Source organism: Prosopis cineraria, unplaced genomic scaffold (genome assembly GCF_029017545.1).
Source record: "Prosopis cineraria cultivar Desert tree isolate PC_DT_omini unplaced genomic scaffold, ASM2901754v1 PC9, whole genome shotgun sequence".
Taxonomy (NCBI): domain Eukaryota; kingdom Viridiplantae; phylum Streptophyta; class Magnoliopsida; order Fabales; family Fabaceae; genus Prosopis; species Prosopis cineraria.
Genome location: NW_026555340.1, coordinates 24,274,446 through 24,293,492, shown reverse-complemented (window position 1 = coordinate 24,293,492; position 19,047 = coordinate 24,274,446). Strand labels below are relative to the sequence as shown.

General features: G+C 32.0%; 2 protein-coding genes across 3 annotated transcripts; one reads left to right on the top strand and one right to left on the bottom strand.

The window, feature by feature from the left end:
* Positions 1-4,766: 4,766 nt before the first annotated feature.
* On the bottom strand, positions 4,767-9,765 carry LOC129320277 (NADPH--cytochrome P450 reductase 2-like). Its single transcript, XM_054965644.1, has 17 exons — positions 9,333-9,765; positions 9,187-9,246; positions 9,006-9,082; positions 8,871-8,928; positions 8,696-8,779; positions 8,561-8,597; positions 8,239-8,308; positions 7,950-8,135; positions 7,772-7,864; positions 7,459-7,681; positions 7,266-7,349; positions 7,025-7,176; positions 6,707-6,803; positions 6,110-6,337; positions 5,759-5,881; positions 5,559-5,672; positions 4,767-5,040 (listed from the first exon to the last, which is right to left on the bottom strand). The coding sequence occupies exons 1-17, from the start codon at positions 9,636-9,638 to the stop codon at positions 4,960-4,962; spliced, it is 2,073 nt and encodes a 690-aa protein (XP_054821619.1). The 5' UTR covers positions 9,639-9,765; the 3' UTR covers positions 4,767-4,959.
* Positions 9,766-14,223: 4,458 nt separating this feature from the next.
* Positions 14,224-19,040, top strand: LOC129320671 (uncharacterized). 2 transcript variants are annotated; one of them, XM_054966221.1, is made up of 16 exons: positions 14,224-14,370; positions 14,483-14,499; positions 14,589-14,700; positions 14,802-14,899; positions 15,430-15,526; positions 15,719-15,808; positions 15,912-15,974; positions 16,142-16,216; positions 16,302-16,367; positions 16,460-16,537; positions 16,927-17,037; positions 17,118-17,195; positions 17,297-17,416; positions 17,975-18,018; positions 18,106-18,133; positions 18,748-19,040. In XM_054966221.1, exons 1-16 carry the CDS (start codon positions 14,338-14,340, stop codon positions 18,754-18,756), a joined length of 1,119 nt encoding a protein of 372 aa, XP_054822196.1. In that variant the 5' UTR covers positions 14,224-14,337; the 3' UTR covers positions 18,757-19,040. The 2 variants fall into 2 exon arrangements, 1 of the variants encoding a protein (XP_054822196.1); XR_008595811.1 differs by having other exon boundaries at positions 17,975-18,133.
* The last annotated feature ends 7 nt before the right edge of the window (positions 19,041-19,047 follow it).

Below are 19,047 nucleotides of genomic sequence, written 5' to 3'. Positions count from 1 at the left end.
AGTTTCGATTTGATTTTTCTTGGCGCCAATTGTTAAGGGCTAGCCGAAATGAAGCCCGCCCATCACAGGCCCCGTCCCCCACACGCATGAGAGGCTTATGATTCGCGTGCACTTTCAGGCCCCCTCTACATGGAGATTTGTAAACCCGATTCTCAAGTCATTAAGTTTTGATTTGATTCTAAATGTAAGTTTCAGATCCCCCTTGCTTCATACATTAAATTTATAATTTGTTTCTTGTAATACTCGGGACACTTTTATCTCTGCCTCGTAAATTTTAATTATTAAATGACACGAGTGTTCCTGGAAAAATATCACAAATTTTTAACATATTAATTATTCTCTCCAGTCCTTTATATTTATAAAATAAAGGGAGAAAGTTTTTTTATCTTTTTTATAAGACATGACATTATTTTTAACATAAGCTTTCCATTTTACCCCCATTAAACATTGTAAAGAGAAAGATACTTTATATATTTAATGATAATAAAGTTAGAAACTTGTCAAAATTTTGCCCAAAAAGAACTTGTTAAATTTTTAAAGAGTTTTCAATGAGTTTTATAGTTGTGCTAGGCTTATAAGAGAAAATGTGAGGAGAAAAAAAATAAAAAGATGTAATTTTCTCTTCCCATTCTTGACTGAACGAGGGAAAATAGAAGAAATTAAAATTTTGATTTCACACGAACAATAATAACATTATTATTTGTAGAAAAATATTTTATATAATAATATTTAATATTTTAAATATTATTTATAAGAATTTATTTATTATATATTATTGATTAAATAAAAATAGAATTGAAAATTAGTTTCTTTGATGATAGCAAAAAAGAAAATGTTTGTCCAATTTTAATTGTTATTTCTTAAATTATTAAATATATAATAATCCAATTTAAAGTGGAAGGGAAATTAGGATCAAAATGGAGCGAGACAATAGGCAAGAAATGAAAAGATCATAAATAAATTTAAAAATTGAGTTTTTTTTAATCTTTTCTTTTTGAAGAGAAAAGTTGCCGGTCAAAAAATAAAAATATATGAATTTCACCTTTTTTTTAACCATTTTTCCTTCTATCGTATTTCTCTCTCCCTCAGGCAAACAAGAGAAAATGCCATTTTTTCCACACTTTTCACTTCCCTTACTTTTATCTCATACCAAGAACAGTATTCAGATTAGTTTGAATAGAGGAAAAAGTGGGAAAAAAAAAATAAGAATGAGAGAAAATTTTTAAAAATAGCAATGTTTTATTACTTCTAGGAGTCGTCTCTCATAATTTTCTTTCTTCTATGTCTTTCTTTCCATCCAAACAAGAGTTAATGTTTTTTTTTTAAATTTTAATAAATAATTATATGTAAAAATAATTTATAAATAGGATAACAGAATAATAAATTTTACTTACTTTTCTTGGCTTGGGCCTCAATGAACTAGGTAAGAGAATATTGAAAAGAAGTGGGATGAACAAGGTGAAGACAACCTTGAAAGTCGAAGTGAGGCAGGGCGCTGCGGTCGCCGGAAGGTTTGGTGCTTTTGACGAATCCCAAGTCACTGTGTTTCTTCTATGTTTTCTCTCCTTATTTGCTTCCTCATTGAATTCATCTTTGCTGTAAAACGACATTCAAAATCCACACAATCACAATCACGAGTCACGAATTAAAAGTAACAAGAGCATTTAGCAAGTTGTGTATTCCTTTTATCTTAAATTATAAAATATTTTAAAATAAAATTTTATATATCAACAAATTTTATTAAATATGTTTAACAATCTTGTTTTTTTAAAAATAAAAATGAAAATTTTAAAAATATCTATATTTTATTATATTAAAAATAAAGAGATATAAATTAATTATAAAGAGAGAAAAAATAATATTAAAATTAATTTAATTAATAAAATCTTAATCTATTTATTTAATAAAATCTTAATCTATTTAAAATGTCATATTTTTTAAAATAAAAAATTCTTTTAAAAGTATCCCAATGCCCTTGAAATTTAGGGCTCGTTTAGTTTTTCTGTGTTTTACATTTGAAAAGTAAAATTTTACTTTTTTATGCTAGAAGTTATTTGAATAAAATATTTTATAAAAAGCACATTATGAAAATATATTTAAATAATAACTGAAAGTAAATTGAGAAATGTAATTATTTAAAATTTAAAAAATAAAATATTATTTGACCATATTATTTAAGTTTAATCTCTTATTCTTTTATTTAAAAAATAGTTAATTTATTAAAAATATAATTATTATTTCAATAATAATAATTAGGTATCAAATTTTTAGCATTATAAATTGAGTAATTAATTATGTTAATTTTTAGTATTAATGTATAATAATAATTACAAATCTTTATCACATTTTCTAAATTTATAAATTAAAAAAGTATAAATAATTAGAGATCAAATTTTTAACATTATAGATCAAATTTTATGTTATTTAAAATATTTATCATATTTTTTAAATATTTTAAATATATTATATTTATATAATAAAATTAAAAATCATCATAAATTAATATCTTTTTTGATAATTATACATTTAAAAGTATATTCAACATCATAATCTAAACAATTTTTGGTACACTAAACTGATTTTTAAAAAATATATTTAAATATAAATTTTATTATAACAGCTAATTTTTATTAAATTAATTTTTGTTAATAAAAATTTTATCAAATAAATTTTTAATAAATTGAAAATTAAACACGCACTTAATGAACTGTTTTTGCCATCCTCTGTACGCGCGCGCGAGAGATTAATATTTCGAAAAGGAATTCCAGAAACGTGCGAGTTTGGCAAACTCGTTTGGTCTCGAATGTGCGTTGGCACTGAGCAGTTGATAATTTCAATGTAGCAATTTTCAAGTTAATTACAATTATTGGTTGCATTTTATTGACCTTTTAGTATTTATATCTATCATCCCATTATATTTTTTTTTTTTTTCATTTTAAATTAAAAGATATTTTTAAATAAAATTTTATATATCAATAAATTTCATTAAATATACTTAATAACTTTATTTTTTAAAATAAAAATATAAATTTTTAAAAGTATCTTTTATTTAATATATTAAAAAAAAATAATGAAGAGAGTACTTTATATTTAATATATTTAAAAGTATCTTATAATTTGAGATATGAAAAGTACTTTATACTATATTTTTTTTACACATTTAGTCAACAATAATTAGGCAAGATTTTATGGCCTATACATTACAGAAAGATTTTTTAGTTTTTTAATATAACATATTTGATAGGATATTAATTATACTTTTTTAATATTATTATTATTAAAATTCGTTGACTATGAAAGAGAATAGGGGTAAATTGAAAATTTATTCCATTTTCAGGTAAAATAACAATTTAACCGTTTTTCATTAGTTTTGATGAGTAGGATATTTATAAAAGGGATTGGAGGGAATATAAAATAAAGAAAGTGTTAAAAAACAAGTAAATCTTAACTCAAAATTTTAATATACCAATAGGTGATCTTTTCACTTATTAGTATGAAAAATTTGGATCAATCTGCCTGGTTCTTATTAATATCAAGTTCATTATTTTTGCATCATTAATGGCTATTCTTATTAATAGATTTCAACGTAGAAATGAGTCCTCAATTAATAAATAATGCAACAAATTTCTTTAGTTTGTCAAATTAGTTGGTTAAATATAGTGGCCGGTTCCAAAGTCATTAAATGGTTCCTAGTTGGTTAAATGCTGTTAATCAAGTTAAAATAATAGTTTTCTATTCTTTCAATAGGTCTTGCTAGCACGTATGCATGAAATTTTTTACTATATCTGTTAAACAATGCTAACATCCCAAAATAAATGGCGTTTCTTCTGTGATATTATAACATCTCTTTCTCTCTGCTTTGCAATATGCTCCATCAGTAAAAAATGAAAAAAAAATCTCATCCAAGGCCGTGTGAAAAAGTGCTAGGGCCTAAGATAAAATTATTTTGAGAGGCCTAGTGTATTCATATTTTTTATTTGACATTTTTACCATTCTAATTCTAAAGGTTATAACAAATTTTATTAAAAAAAATCATAATTTCATATAAAAAGTAATATAAACAGTAAAAGTGTAATAAATACACCTGAAGTGGCTGCCACCTTAAATCTATGATTAATGTTTTTTGTTTTAATTTCAATTAGATAGCAAGCTGAAAATTCCAATGAGAAGAAATTATTTGGCAAATGAGTGACAACGTAACAAGTTTGAACACTAGAGTAACATTTTCCTTTAAGAAGAAAATGATGATAGCATTAGTTATTTTGAAAGGGAGGGAGAGATGAAAATTGTTAGTTGCCAACAAAATGATCCCCATCCATTATATATAGTGGCAGTATGCTAATGTTACCTCTCTAAATGACTAATTGATTTTGGGAAATGAGAATGATAGAGACAGTGAAATGCAGAACAATGAATTCTTAATGAAAAGATGTAATTAATAGTAATACTTAACAGTAAAAATAATGATCAGAATTATATAGAGCATGAGCAAATTTTTTGAGGCCAAAAGCAATTGCCTCATTTGCCTGACAATAGACACACGGCTTTGATCTCATCCTGGCTAGAAGGCTAATAATTTAAAAATATTAAATCAAAACAGTCAGTTTTTAAAAGTATTTGATATTTAACTGGTCATTCATATAATTTTCATGACTTATAATAAATAATAAACCGATGTAATATATAAAGAAATTTGCGGTAATTACAAGGGGATGCGATGCTTTTTTGTCTCAGAACCTTTTGGAGGCTCATACGATACGAAAACATGAAGAAAACTGGAACTGAATTACATTATCATGTATGAAAGTGACAAAGAGGAAAAAAAAAAGAATTTTTATTAAAATAACGAAAAAAGAATTATAAAGTTAGCTCCTGTGAAAAAGCAGCAAGCTCAAAATCCCTTTTAAGGATCCCAGATTCACTCCTTCAAGCTTCGTCTCAAAACCCATGTCTGTATGATCACCACACATCACGTAAATACCTTCCAGTCATTTGCAGATCCTTCACAAAGCTCTCAGCCTTGGAACCTTCCAGAGAACCCTGAAATTCACAAGCCAAAAGAACCTGCTTAGCTACTGACTCAGTCATTCAGCATGCCCCTCTGGTCCCTATCACAAGACACCTTTAACTTTGTCTGAAAATAGAATAAACTTCCAATTTTACTCTTATTTAAATGATTCTTTTTTTTTTTTTTGCATTACATTCTTCCTAATAGTTGATGAGTTTAAATAGAGATAATATTGAAAAAAACATAGTTAATATCCCCATCAAGTGCTTTTATTAAATATCAAATAGTTTTTCTAGAAGGCATCCTATAATAAGGACTAGAGAAAGTATTTCGCAATGCATAACACTGTGAGTACAAGGCTTGAGGAGCATTCATAAGAAGGATATCCGAATCTGCACAAACTATCCAAGGAAAAAAACTTATATGGCACATATTAAGAAAGAAGACTTGTATTATGTGGCAAATACTGATTGGTTAATCTCGATCAAATTCAAGAATGCTTTATAAGTTTTTCAACTTCAGTTCAGCATTTATTCCTATAAGCATATACCTGCTCTTGAGCAATTATGTGAAGAGTGCGGTGTACATCCTTAGCCATGCCTTTGGCATCACCACAAACATAAACATAAGCTCCTTGAGATAGCATGTTCCAAATATCTGAAGCCTGAATGCAATGAAGTATTGATTTAAAGACTGGTTTGAAAAACATGTGAAGTTTGAGAAAAATGTGCAGGGCCAAGAGAGACTTACCTTCTCCATCATTTTATGCTGCACATATTCCTTGGTGGGTCCCTCACGAGAGAAGGCAACAACCAGCTCAGAAAGTGAACCGCTGTCAACAAAGTGGCTCAACTCGTCTTCATAGATGAAGTCCTATAAAGAATGAGGAACACAATATAAATTGGAACTTTTTATGTTTAATGTAGTCGTAAATTCAAGAAGAGAGTAACCCAAAAAAGTGTGATTGTATATCAGGTTCACGTTCCTTCTTTACATCTATTATTTCTGTTCTCTCCATAGAAGGGACATTATAGAAGATTCCAATTGTGGCAATGCCACAAAAATTTATAAAAGCATGAAGAAGGACTGAAGATAACTTACCATTTTCCTGTTGCGGCAACCAAAGAATAAAACAGATGGGCCGAGTTCCACTCCGTCTTGTTTCAGGGCTAATCTTTCCTGCAAGAAACCCCTGAAAGGAGCGAATCCGGTACCAGGACCAATCATGACTATAGGCACTTTAGAATCTGCAGGGAGCCTGAAATTGGACTGCCTAACGAATATTGGAGCCCAACTGCAGTTCTGGCTTTCCTCCAATGGCACTGAGTTCTGAACAACAAACAAGAAAACCATGTTAAGAATCCTAGACGATATTTCACAGTACAAATTCCAGAGAAACGTTCATGGGAAACAAAGTTCAGTTTATTATAGTAATAGAAAGTCATATAGTTTTCATCGAAAAAAAGAAAAGAAAGAAAGTTATATAGTGAGAGGACTTTACAATAGCAAATTTCAAGTGGTCTTAAACAAGAAAGTTACAAATCCAGAGGACTTTATAACAAAGTTCAGTTTATTATATTAATAGAAAGTTATATAGTTTTCGTCGAACAAAAAAACGAGAAAGTTATATATTGAGAGGACTTTACAATAGCAAATTTCAAGTGGCCTTAATCAGGGAAGCTGGTAAAATACCAGTACCTTTATCCAAGTTGAAGCAACTCCCTTATGCATCCTTCCAGTGGGCATTTTATCATAAACTAATGCACAGGTCACATGAATTCTGGATGAAGCCATCCTGTGGATAATTTTTGCATATGGTTAGCAGTAAGCACAACTCACTGTTTCCGGAAAAAAAACATAAAACACAAAGTTTAGTTCCCCCTTTAGCTTGTTGTAGTAGAATGCATCATCTATTAAGTGATTATTTTGAAATGTATGGACTAGTTGATTTCCCTTCATGTCCAGAGACCTACATGTGGACAAATGCCCATGTAATTGTAGCATACAGAAACTAACCTAGGAGAAGATGAAATTGAATAATATCTTGGCTGCAGGCGAGGAGCAACTGCTGCAAAAAAGACACCAAGTGGGGGCTTGGCAGAAGGAAATTCAGCCATGACCTCGAGGAGACTTCTTTGGCTTGCAATCACCCACTTTGCATATTCATCCTGCACAGGCAAAGACCAGAATAACATCCAAATTAGAATTAGAAATATAAGCACATTAAGCTAATTCAACCGATACAAAATATTACAACCTTTCCTGATGGAGAGGCAAGATGTTTAAGTCGATCAGCTTCAGATGGATCAGAAGCATGGGCAGCTAAGGCGAGTAAGGCAGACTGGAAGGCATAAGTAGAGTTATTAGTTAGTAATGTACAAGTATGAGTCTCAATAAGAGAAAAGTGGCATAAGGTGTAATCAATTGTGCATCAAACTCAAAACAAGCACCTTTTTGGGTGAACTCAAAAGATCTGCATATCGAGCCAGCGCTGTTCTTAAAGTGCAGGTAGGGAATGAAGGTGGCAGGGAGCCATTAAGTGGTGTCCCATCTTCTTCAGTAGTATGGATGGAAAAATAGGTATCTGGTGACAGACCTAGTAATCCTAATGCTTCTTCCACAGTTTCAGATAAATTCTCAGAGTAAACACCCACATGATCCCCTGTTTCATATCTATGAAACAACAAATGCACAAGAACATGAATCAGTACAATGAGTATAAGCAGTGTTTTTATAGATTATATTTTGCACACAGATACTTGCCTAATTCCAGTGCCAGAAATGTCAAATTCTAGATGAGTGCAAGAACGATCTGATGCAGGAGTATGAAGCTCCCTTCTCACAGCCACATTTGCTCTTCATGGAGAGTAAGTAATACATATCAGCTTAAATTTATATACAACTCCAAGTTACAACTGAAAAAGTCTACTCTAACATTTACCTGCATGGATGTTGAGCATCAACAACAGCATGACCATTTGCATTATGACTGATCTCAGAAGGTACATTTGCTGGATTGTGAATCACAACCCGATATTCCAATATAGCAGCAGCATAAGGGGTAGATAAAGTTTTACCATCCTCTTTCCCAAGCAACTGATCCAATTCTGGCCAGACCAATTCTTTCCTGCAATAACAGAAATTATTAAGGAAGAAGGACGTTTCTTAAATATTTGCAAAGAAATAGATTTCCACTTTAACATACTCAAATAAACCAAACATTTCAATACCATGCATTGAAGTCATCCTCTATGCATTTATCATCATCTCCAAGACCTAATGAGACAAGACGCTTCCCACCTGAAATTGCAAAATTCAAGTCAGATTGGTGGTCGTATTTAAAAATGAGAATGAAAAAACAGTACTAACAAGTTAATAATACTAGACTAAAATGCCAGAAAGTACATATGTTTCATCCACCGAAAAAAAAAAAAAAAAATATATGTTTCATCCAAATGACCAATTGACCATCCTTGTAGAAGTCACAAAATTAATGAAAGTTAAATAATTCCCAGACAAATTTCTCAAGCAGCAAAAGGAATCAAGAGATACCTTGCTCACCAAGCTTCTCATCTATCACCTTCGCCACCTGTAAAAATGTACATAAGCATGAAACCAAGATGTTAGCAATGGCATGTTTGGAAAGCGAAGCAGAACGGAACTTGAAAATACGAGTTAATCCCAAACCTTGTTGAAATGTTCATACTGTCTATTCCCAAGGCCAAACACACCATATTGAAGATTTTGAAGCCATTCTCCCTTATCTTGTACCTAAAATTCCAGCAACAAAATCAAGATTTAATTTAAACTTATTGCAACTAATGACCCATCCATTCGAGTAACAAATTCAATTCAAACTTACCTCTGCAAACCATTTATAAAATCTTGCGGCATTGTCCGTTGGTTCACCATCCCCATATCTGCAACATCTCCAACAGGTTTAATTCCCAACAGTAGAAAGCAGCAACAAACCATTTGAAGAGAAAGGAAAACTTACGTAGCCAAGAAAAAAAGTGCCAATTTCTCGTTTTTCAACTTCTCCTCAAACTCGTCATCATCGCCGGCATAATCATCCTGCTCATCACCATGACCCGAACATAAGCATCAACACATGCAAACACACCAAAAAGACCAATAACAAGAAGAAAACATTTTGAATCACAGAAAGCATATAGTACCAAATCAACAACTTTAAACGTCGCCTTCTCGTATCGTGCTTTTGCTTCATTCACTAGTGCCTGCCCATAACACAAGTTTTAGCACAATCCAACTGAAAACTCCAAAAATATAGCCCATACTCACGCGCGCAATTTAGTAAGCCTACCTTGGCAAACCCTTCAGCGGTACCAGTTTGAGTGCCAAAGAAGACGGTGACCTTTGTCTTACCATCATCGACCTCCGCCTTCGGGGCCGCAACCTCCAACGGTCTGAGTGGCACGACGGGCCTCGACTTTGAACTGTGGGATCTCCGCCACATCAGAAAGACCACACACCCGATCAAAACCGCTATGGAAGTGGTCAGCACCATCTCGTAGTTCCGTTTCTGCAATAGCATCGAAACCAGGTCGTTGGAGGTGTCTAGCTTACCGTCGATGATGGCCGAGATGATATCCATAGCACTAGGTTCCATGGTTCTTGAAAGAAACACAGGAGACAATATATGATCAATGGAGCAGGAAGAGTTTGGGAATATGGGTGAAACGCGAATCCTAGAAGAATGAAGAAGAAGAAGAGAGGGGGGTTGACAAAACTACGGAAATGGGAGTGAATTGGAGGTTTATAAAGAGAATCGAAGTTTACATATTTGACTATTGAGAGGTAAAAGAGCGCAACAAAACAACGCCTGCCAAACCAGACTAGTCAAACCACCTAACGACGCGCCTTTTAACCCTTGCTTTTATCTTTTTATGTCCCACCTTCCCCTTTCTCTACTCTGTATCAGAAAATGAAATGATTGAATCCTGATTGAATTGAAAGTATCAAAACTTGGAAAAAAAAGTTTGAAGTTTCAATATTTTTCATGATTCATTGCATTTTTTATATTTCAAAAGCAGGGTCAACCAGTGCTTCTGTGTTCCATAGATGAAAATTTGAAGAGAAGTTTCTCCGTTTTGATGGAGAGTCAACCGCTAATCCTAATTTTTCAGGAATCTAAAAGAGGATATAACTTAATTATTTTTCCGTTACATGCTCGTAACTTAACAATGAATTGTACAATGCATGAATGACGTGATTGTTAATAAATACCCAATATGATTAAAAGAACTTAACTTACCAACTACTATCCTTAATGCGTTTGAAAACGAAATATAACGAGAAATGAGAGCTGAAAGAATGGAAGGGGGAGAAAAAAAGTTTCGTGGAGGGATAGTACCCACATACAGTCACCCCAGAATAATTATACTTGTAAGAAAATCTTGTCGTAATATTTTTTTAAAAAAATTATTACAATTAAATTGTTTACTGTTTATAAATTTATTTATAAATTTAAGATCCAAAGTGCATAATTTGTGGCTAGTTATTAATAAAATTTTAACACAGTAATTCATTGAACCGAAAAATGCATTCATTGTTCTGTCTCATCTTTACATGGATTTATTCCAAGTAGTAGCAACTAGTAATAGTAATAGTAATAATAATAATAATTAAAATACTACCTTAAAAGAGAGAGAAAAGAAAAATGGAGGAAAAAACTGGCTGAAGGAAAAAAAACGTGAAGAATGTAATTTTTTTTGAAAAAATTTAAAATGTTTTTGTTTTGGAAAGTCGATCATTTTTTAATATTTTTAACCTCTAGGAATTAGTATATTTAATTGATCAAATTATAAGTGTCTATTGAAACAAACTAAATTACAGAAATCTAATTTAAAATTAAAAAAACTAGAAGAACTTGTATGTTGATTTTTTCTAAAATAAAAAAAATAAGGGGGTTTTGGCGTCATGACCTGGGCACTTTAATTGACAAAGCAAATAATTTATGTTTGGTCATTTGTCAATTACTTTACTGTTGTATAAGTATTCAATGAATTAATGTTTGTGGATACGTGGAACAGTTGAAATAAGTGGAAAAGATGTATGTAACGTAGATGAATTATTTGCATTCAGTGAATCTCAGTGCCACTGGCAAGGTAATAAAAATTTGGACAAAAATTCTCACATATATTCTAGATACTAAATAAATAAATAGCCATTCACGGTTTGAAAAGAGGACGCCGAAATGGGAAAGTTAATAATAATAATAATAATAATAATAATAATAATAATAATAATAATAATTAATGAAATTGTCAAAATGATGTGAACGATTATTTTATTTTGAAGTCAAAACAAAGGAATGTTGTGCATGTAGGTGTTGTGGGTCGATTCATTTGCACTACTTTATACAAAATAGAAATTGACAAAATTTCAATTTGGCGTGTTTTCCTCAGCCTACCTCAGCACTGACCTTCTCATTAGTATTAGGGGGGGAAAATATGATCGCGCCTGATTTAACTTTCTATGTATTTTTTAAACCTCGTTTCATGATCAGCATTTCACAAAAGCTTAAAAAAAAAGAAAAAAGAAAAAAGAGGAACCCCCTATTGTAGTGCCAGGTGTAAGAAGATGCAGAGAACTTGTAAAGAAAGTTGTATTAAACATTCAAATTTTTTTAGTAGAAAATGCTTCATTAAAATCAAAAGATCAGTGCTACTGCTGGGAATACATCAATCTTAAACATTTCTCATCTCCTCCTCCTCTTGCTTTAAACATTCAAATTTTGGAACCACCAGATGCTTAATTTAACTTATAAGAGAGCTATATCATTTTAATTGGAAGTTGTTTTTCATAGGTGTTGTATTTGAACAACAAAAATCAGAAGTATCAGAAATGTCGAATCTCAAAAATAACTATAGGGTCCCAACTTTCCTGCATTAATTCATCCAAATGCAAAAACAAAAAGAGATTAGTGTAAAAAATGTGTTTTTTATTATTGAAAAAATATGGTACAAAGTGGCAATGATTACATCTTATGAACTAAAAATAAATCTAAGCCAGATATGGAGTACAAGGGTAATTTGGTGTAAGCTATGGTTGCTTCTAATGGTAATTACTAAAATTATTTGAAGCAAGCAATTATTGGTTTTTTTTTAATTAACAAATCAACCACCCATTACCCTATGATGATATTTGAAGATGTGGTAAGTTTGATCAATATGTTCTGAAAACTTTTCTCTCAAGAGCTCTCCTCTCTCAGTAAACAACGTTATTTATTGTGAAATTAAATCTCAAGTTTATCCCTTTTAGTCCTAGATTCTCGCGTGATAGAAGAGAAGTTTTATCATTATTTGAGATATGTTTTTTGTGGGTCAAAAATAAAAACTGGGTCTAACAGTCAACTCATTTAAGTTCATATTTATATGAATTTGAGCTTTAAAAAATAATATTTTTTTTAAAAAAATTAGCCTTTGAAGCCTTGCCCTGAAAAGCCTTAAAAAAACAAATTTGGGATTGGGACAGCTTCTTTAGACTTCTTGCTATTTTACCTCTAAAAAATAAAATATTTTTAATTTTAAAATTAAATTTAAATTTTAGAATATGCATTTATATTTTAAAATTATAATGTTATCATTTATTTTTAATTTTTTGAAAATTATAATTTGTATTTTGAAAATATGAAATATTATATTTGAAAATTGTAATTTTTAAAATTCAAAAAAATAAAAGAAATAATAAAAAAGGTTTACAAGTCTGATTCTAAACCTTTTAAATAATGGTTGAGTTTTAAAAAATAATTGATTTTAGGGATAATTAGTTTTATGAACTTGAGCTTTCACGGTTCCATTTTTCTATAATCCATAATCCTTCATGATTGAACATAGATTTTTACCATTTGAATATTGAAAGAGAAATAAGAGTAAAGGAAAAGCAAAAGAGAAAAAGAGTAGGACACACATTTTTCTTTCCTAGATTTTCTCTTTAGAAATGTAATAATTTTAGAAAGAGAATATGATTTCCAAAATTATATATCCTAGACGCTGCAACAATCTAGGCTTGAAGCCATAATTTTTTTATTTGAGCAGTCATTCTTCTTTCATTTTTTTTTAATCCAAAGATAAAGAAATAATTTGTTTTCTATTCGCTGTTCATTTTTCTTTATTTTTTAAAGCTATGTTAAGCCGCCTTTTGTTTCAACTTACAAGTGTTTGGTGACATTATCATGAATCTGTACTGCACATTCATTTGCAGTGCCATCTTCATTTAAAAGCACCTCAACAATAAAAACTTCAAGTGTCAATTACTAAACCAGCATGTGCACATGGGCCTTCACTATTCTCACCTTCAACAAAATCTTAAACCGCACTTCATACACCTAATTAAAACAGAAAGATTACCCCAAACACAACACAAACTCACAATTAACCATAATCTTGAATAATCATGGCTTATTAATTGGACTCAAGATTGAGGGCATTACAAACACATTACTTGGAAGATACATGGAAGGGGCATCTTGAATGAGGTTGAGGCCTTGAGGACCTTTGAAGTATCACTGAAAAATTTGGCTTTTCTTTAAAACCATTAAAAACTGTTTGGTGCACGTGCAGGGTCAAAGGAATCTATCTCATGGTTCTGCAGGCAGCAGCTACCAAGTACCAAGTGAAGAATCTCAAACCAAAATTCTCTCTCTATCTGGCATGTTAGTACGCAGGGTTTTTCTTTGACAATTCCATTATTGGCCTAGACAACTCCATTTGGAAGATGATTTTTAAATTTTTTTCAATAAGACACCATTACTCTTATTCTATGCATAGAAAAATAGAAATTTCATTTTAAAATGTATTTTATATGAATAAGGTAATATTTTTTTACTAGACAGAATTAATAAATTTTTAATTTTTTTTCTTAATTTAGATAAAAAATATAGAAGTGATTTATAAATGAAATTCATAGAATATTCTATTAAATAAACTAGACTTGATTAGATTACATACAGGCATGTCCAGCGCTACTTGCAAGATTAGTTAAGAAACATTTTTTTTATACACGTGTATCTCTTGCATTGCTTGGTATGCGATAGAAGCGAGACTACCGACCACACCTGATTGTGATCAAATTCCGGTTCCCGAATGTCACTCCCTTAACGAATTCGTTAACATTATTTCCCTCTATTTTCTCCTTCGGCTATAGTGTATATATAAATAGTATATATATTCATTTCGCATATTTCAAATTTCCACGGCGCTCAGATCTATGAAATCCACGCTCAGGAGCAGAGACTCCCATTTTGTTGCTCGGTTTCTGAAGCCTTAGGAGGAAGAAGACAAGGAAGAAAGCTCTCAAACACAGCAATGTCAGCCATTGACGGAGATTTCGATCTTCGGGTAATCTGAACCCTGACATGCCCTTGTAATTCCCTTCTTTTCTGTCTCTCTTTTTCTCTCTCGCTGACTCTTCCTTCCCCCTCATTCTGTTTCTTCGCGGCCGTCTTCTCAGTCTTCATTCACAATCGAGTGAGTTTTCCCTTCAATTATTACGCTTTACTCCCCCCCCCCCAAAAAAAAGAAAAAAAAAGTCTCACTGTATCGCGCCCTCGTTATAGTGAGTACACCTTCGCCGATGCGGGAAATTTGGAGCACTGCGCCAAGTATTTGAACCAGTCTCTTGTTACGTTCGGATTTCCAGCTTCTCTGGATCTTTTCGCGAATGACCCTGTGAGAATTGATCTCTGATGCTGTTCAGTTGATTATAATCTGGGAAAATGAAGAAAGGGACTTTTCATTCGTTTTCTTTTAATATGTCTTTATTTTGGTAGGTTTCCATTGCACGGACTTGCAATTGCATACACTTCTTGCTACAGCAGAGACAGCGGGATATTGAATTTAGAGAGTCTGCTAATGAACAAAGACAGCGGTAATTGTTCCCTATACCTTCTCATTTGTCTAATTTGGCCATTGCCCACTGGATCTTATATGCCTGGCGTTTAGTATTATTTTTGGGGTGGCTTTCTGTTGTTAGCTAGTTGCTATGTAATGCAGTTGAACTTCCCAGCTGTTTCTGTACTAATCATCTATGGAAAAACTTGTGCTTGCTTTATTTTTCTTGACATATCTGACATTCAACTTCACAAAATTTTTGTTCCCATGTACGTTTATTTTCCTAATTTGCCCATGTTCCTATTAGGTGTTTTATTTCTATGGATTCCACTTTTCAGTAACGCCCTGCTATATGTTCATCTGTATTGGTAAAGAGAATAGCGTGTCTATATTGTTTTACATTTATAGGTTCACATCCGCGTTTTGCGATGGGATTTCAGAAATTAAGTTTCAGATTATTTTTATTGTGTTGTGACAGTTGCAAACTAGCATTAGACCTCCACTTGATTGCTCATTGATTAGTTGATTGGACTCATTTTTTCTCCTTCTATACTTTTGGTGTGATAGACTATTATCTGACATATCAAGATTGGAAGCCAAAGTTGAGAGGCTTGAAGGACAACTACAATCTAAAGACCGGGAGATTGCAACAATTACTAGAACAGTAAGATGACTTAATTTTTCATATATTAAATTTTATCACAAATTGTATAACAGAAAGTAAAATTCAAGATTTATCAATCATGTCATCATTCAAGAATTTCTTATTACAACATAATGCTACCTGATAACCTTATCTTTTTTTTTTTTTTTTGGGGGGGGGGTGTTAATTCTGAATAAAATTCTCCCTGTTCAGGAAGCTAAAAACACTGCAGCTCTCAAGGCTCAAATTGAGAAGCTTCAACAGGAGCGAGATGAATTTCAAAGAATGGTTATTGGTAATCAGGTCTGAAACTGGATCTATATTGTTTTTTGCAGCATTTGATAATCGCCACTTTGTATTGGTCAAATTATGACTTATAAAAATGAATATGTCAATGCTGATAAAGCAAGTAAGGACTCAACAAATGCATGAGATGAAGAAGAAGGAAAAGGAATACATAAAGTTGCAGGTGGGATTTCTATTCTTGTCTTCTTTATTTCTTTTTTTAATTCGAAGAAGAAAGATATTTAAATGAATGGTGCTTAGATGATAGGACTTTTACGGATGAACAATTATATTAGCACAAAAGTTCATACGATATTAAATTTTGAATGAAGGCCTATCATGTTCTTGCAGGAGAGGTTAAATCAAGTATTGATGGAGAAGAAGAAGGAATCAAGGTCAGGCATGGAAATAATGAATTTGCTACAGGTATAAATTATCCAAGCGGTTTGAATGTTTCTGGCAATTTTTTCACTGCCATAGTAATTTGGTATCTATTATGTGTGTAATTCAGAAAGAAGGGCGGCAACGCGGAACATGGAATGGGAAGAAGACAGACAATGACTTTTATAAAAAAATCGTATGCAGCTTGATTTGTTTTCTCTATGTCTTGACACGCTTTTGTATTTTGGACTTTCTCATCTCTTGCATTTTTTTTTAATAATATAATAGGTAGATGCTTATGAGGTGAAAAATCAAGAACTTATAGCAGAGAATGCTGATTTAAGAGCATTATTGAGATCAATGCAGGTAACCCTTTTTTAGTAATTGGTATTTGCTGAAGTTTCTACTTTGCAAGTGTTTGAATGTAATATTCCTTTCTTCAACTTTATCTGTACGTTCTCATTCAGCATGTGCTGCCTTTTTGATCTTTCAACTTGCCTCCAGTTGCATGATGAGAAATATACCCACATGCAGTTGTCAACTTAGAATTAAACTTTTATAACTCCTTATTTTCTCAGTAGCTAGGAGTAGATATTTAACTTTTATAGTTACTCTACCGTATGCACGTTACTGATTTTGGGTTCATTCATTTTGTTTTGAGAACTTCTGAAACATTTTACTTTGATTAGATCATAGTAGTTTTCATTCTGTGTGCTTGTCTGTGATTCTGAGACTTGTGAGTGTGCTGCTTTCAGATGGATATGCGTGATTTCATTAATGCTCCTAATGGGCAATCAAAACAATCTGTCAGTGATAATGAAAGAGCTGAAAGTGATCCTTCACAATCTCCATTGGTTGGGAGGACGGTATGAAGCTTGTTATTATTTATTAAACTTCTTTGCCTTTGCCAAGCTACTATATGAAGTTAATCACTTACCTATTGCAGGATGTATTTGATCTCCCTTTTCACATGGCTAGAGATCAAATAGAAGAAAGCCTTCGAGCCAAGATGGCTTCTATTAAGGTATTTACCAACTAATATATTTTTCTCCCATTGTTGGTATTAGCGGATATGAATATGAACATCATTCGTGTCTTAATTGTGAATGCCTTGAATTATGGAAGGAGCGGATGGTGCAATTGCAAGATGCTCAGAAAGGAGCTGAAGTTACTTCAGAAGCAACTGAGAGAGAACTTGAGCTTGAAGCTCAACTTGTTGAAGCGAGGAGCATCATACAGGAGCAGGTAATGTTTCTGCTTTTGCAAATACTAATTTGGTGCATTTATTTGTTCATAAAAAGGAAAAAAAAAAACAAAACAAAACAAAGCAAAGCAAAACAAGGAGAATGCTGCTGCTGCTTTGGATCCCTTGTCTACACTAGATATCAAGTGAGGTTTTAGGATCTGTCACCCTTCCTTGCCTTCCAATTTAGTATTATGGCTGTGTGTGCCAGGAGTGCCTGTCTGTCTGCTCAAGCAACTATATCCGTAATATATCCTTGAATGACTAAAAGTAGAAACTTCTGTTCCGTTTGATCTATAAGGATTTTTGTTCTATAAAAATCAGAAAGGAATTTGTTGGTCATCTGGCTATCAGTTTAATTGAATCCAAAATGTATATCTCCATTTGAAAGGTTCTCTCTTTGAATAAAGCCAACAAGGGATTCCACTGAATCATGCCTTTGACCCGGGAAAAAAAAAAATTCTACTGTCTAGCTGCTTGGCAGAATTTTTTTTTGTTTGGACAATGCATTGCATTTTTGAGCATCATATGAGGATGTATTGTGCTATTATACTGTGCAGGCATCCATAATGTCCAAACATCTTGCGAAGTCTGAGAGGCCAAGGTACTTTGAGTGTGCTTTAGAGTTGGCGAGTATTTTCTGATTATGTGTGGATGCAGTAGTAAGTCACCCGTTGCCGTACTTTTACAGGGAATCTGTCATTCCACCACCAGCTGAGGTATGTATTTGGGAGAATGACAATAAACTCTCAAGAGAACAAATTCATTACAGTTAGGACTTGGACAAAGTTTTTTAAAAAACGAGTTACAAACATTGATTTAGATAATTATAAACAAGAAGATGCAAGCTGAGTGTTATATTTATAACTTAAATGTCTTATTTACAATTGAAATTTTTAAATTTATAATTATTTAAATTGATATTTGTAATTTATTTTTCAAAAAATCTTATTGGGGACCTAACTATCATTAATTTATTCTTTTGAAACTTGATTGTCATTTTTCTCCTGTATTTATTGGTGCGTGCCTTATTTCCCTTATGGATGAGAATTCTGTACTGTTAAAATCTCTTAACCTTGTAAGATGATTAGTTCCATAAAAAGTTAAAACGCTGATTTTATACTTGCATTATAAGACTCGAAATAGGAAAGCTTGACAGTTACAATCAAATATAATAAATAAGTCACAGGCTAATTAGTGGCCTTCTCATCCCAGATAAGGTGTATAATTTGGCAGTTCTTGTCATCTTGTAATGGATTGGTTGCCACTTGCTTGTTAATCTGTCTCATAACTGGTTGTTGGTTCCTGATCTTTGTTTGTTTCTGATTTGCAGGCAGTTTAACTAAGGAAGTGGGGGCATCCTAATATAATTCTTCTTCGTCACTAACGAAGCTCAGATATATGTGAATAGGCTCACATATGTTGTAATATCAATGCAATTAGTATGATCCATCATAACTAGGATCACTATGCCCTGGAACTTCTGGAAAAAGAGGGCATATATAACTATATATGTACTATATACATATACATATACATACATACATACATACATACTATATATATATATCTCGGCATCAAGTCTATGGCATTAAAACATGGACTTGCGCGGTAGATTTAAATGAATTTTCGA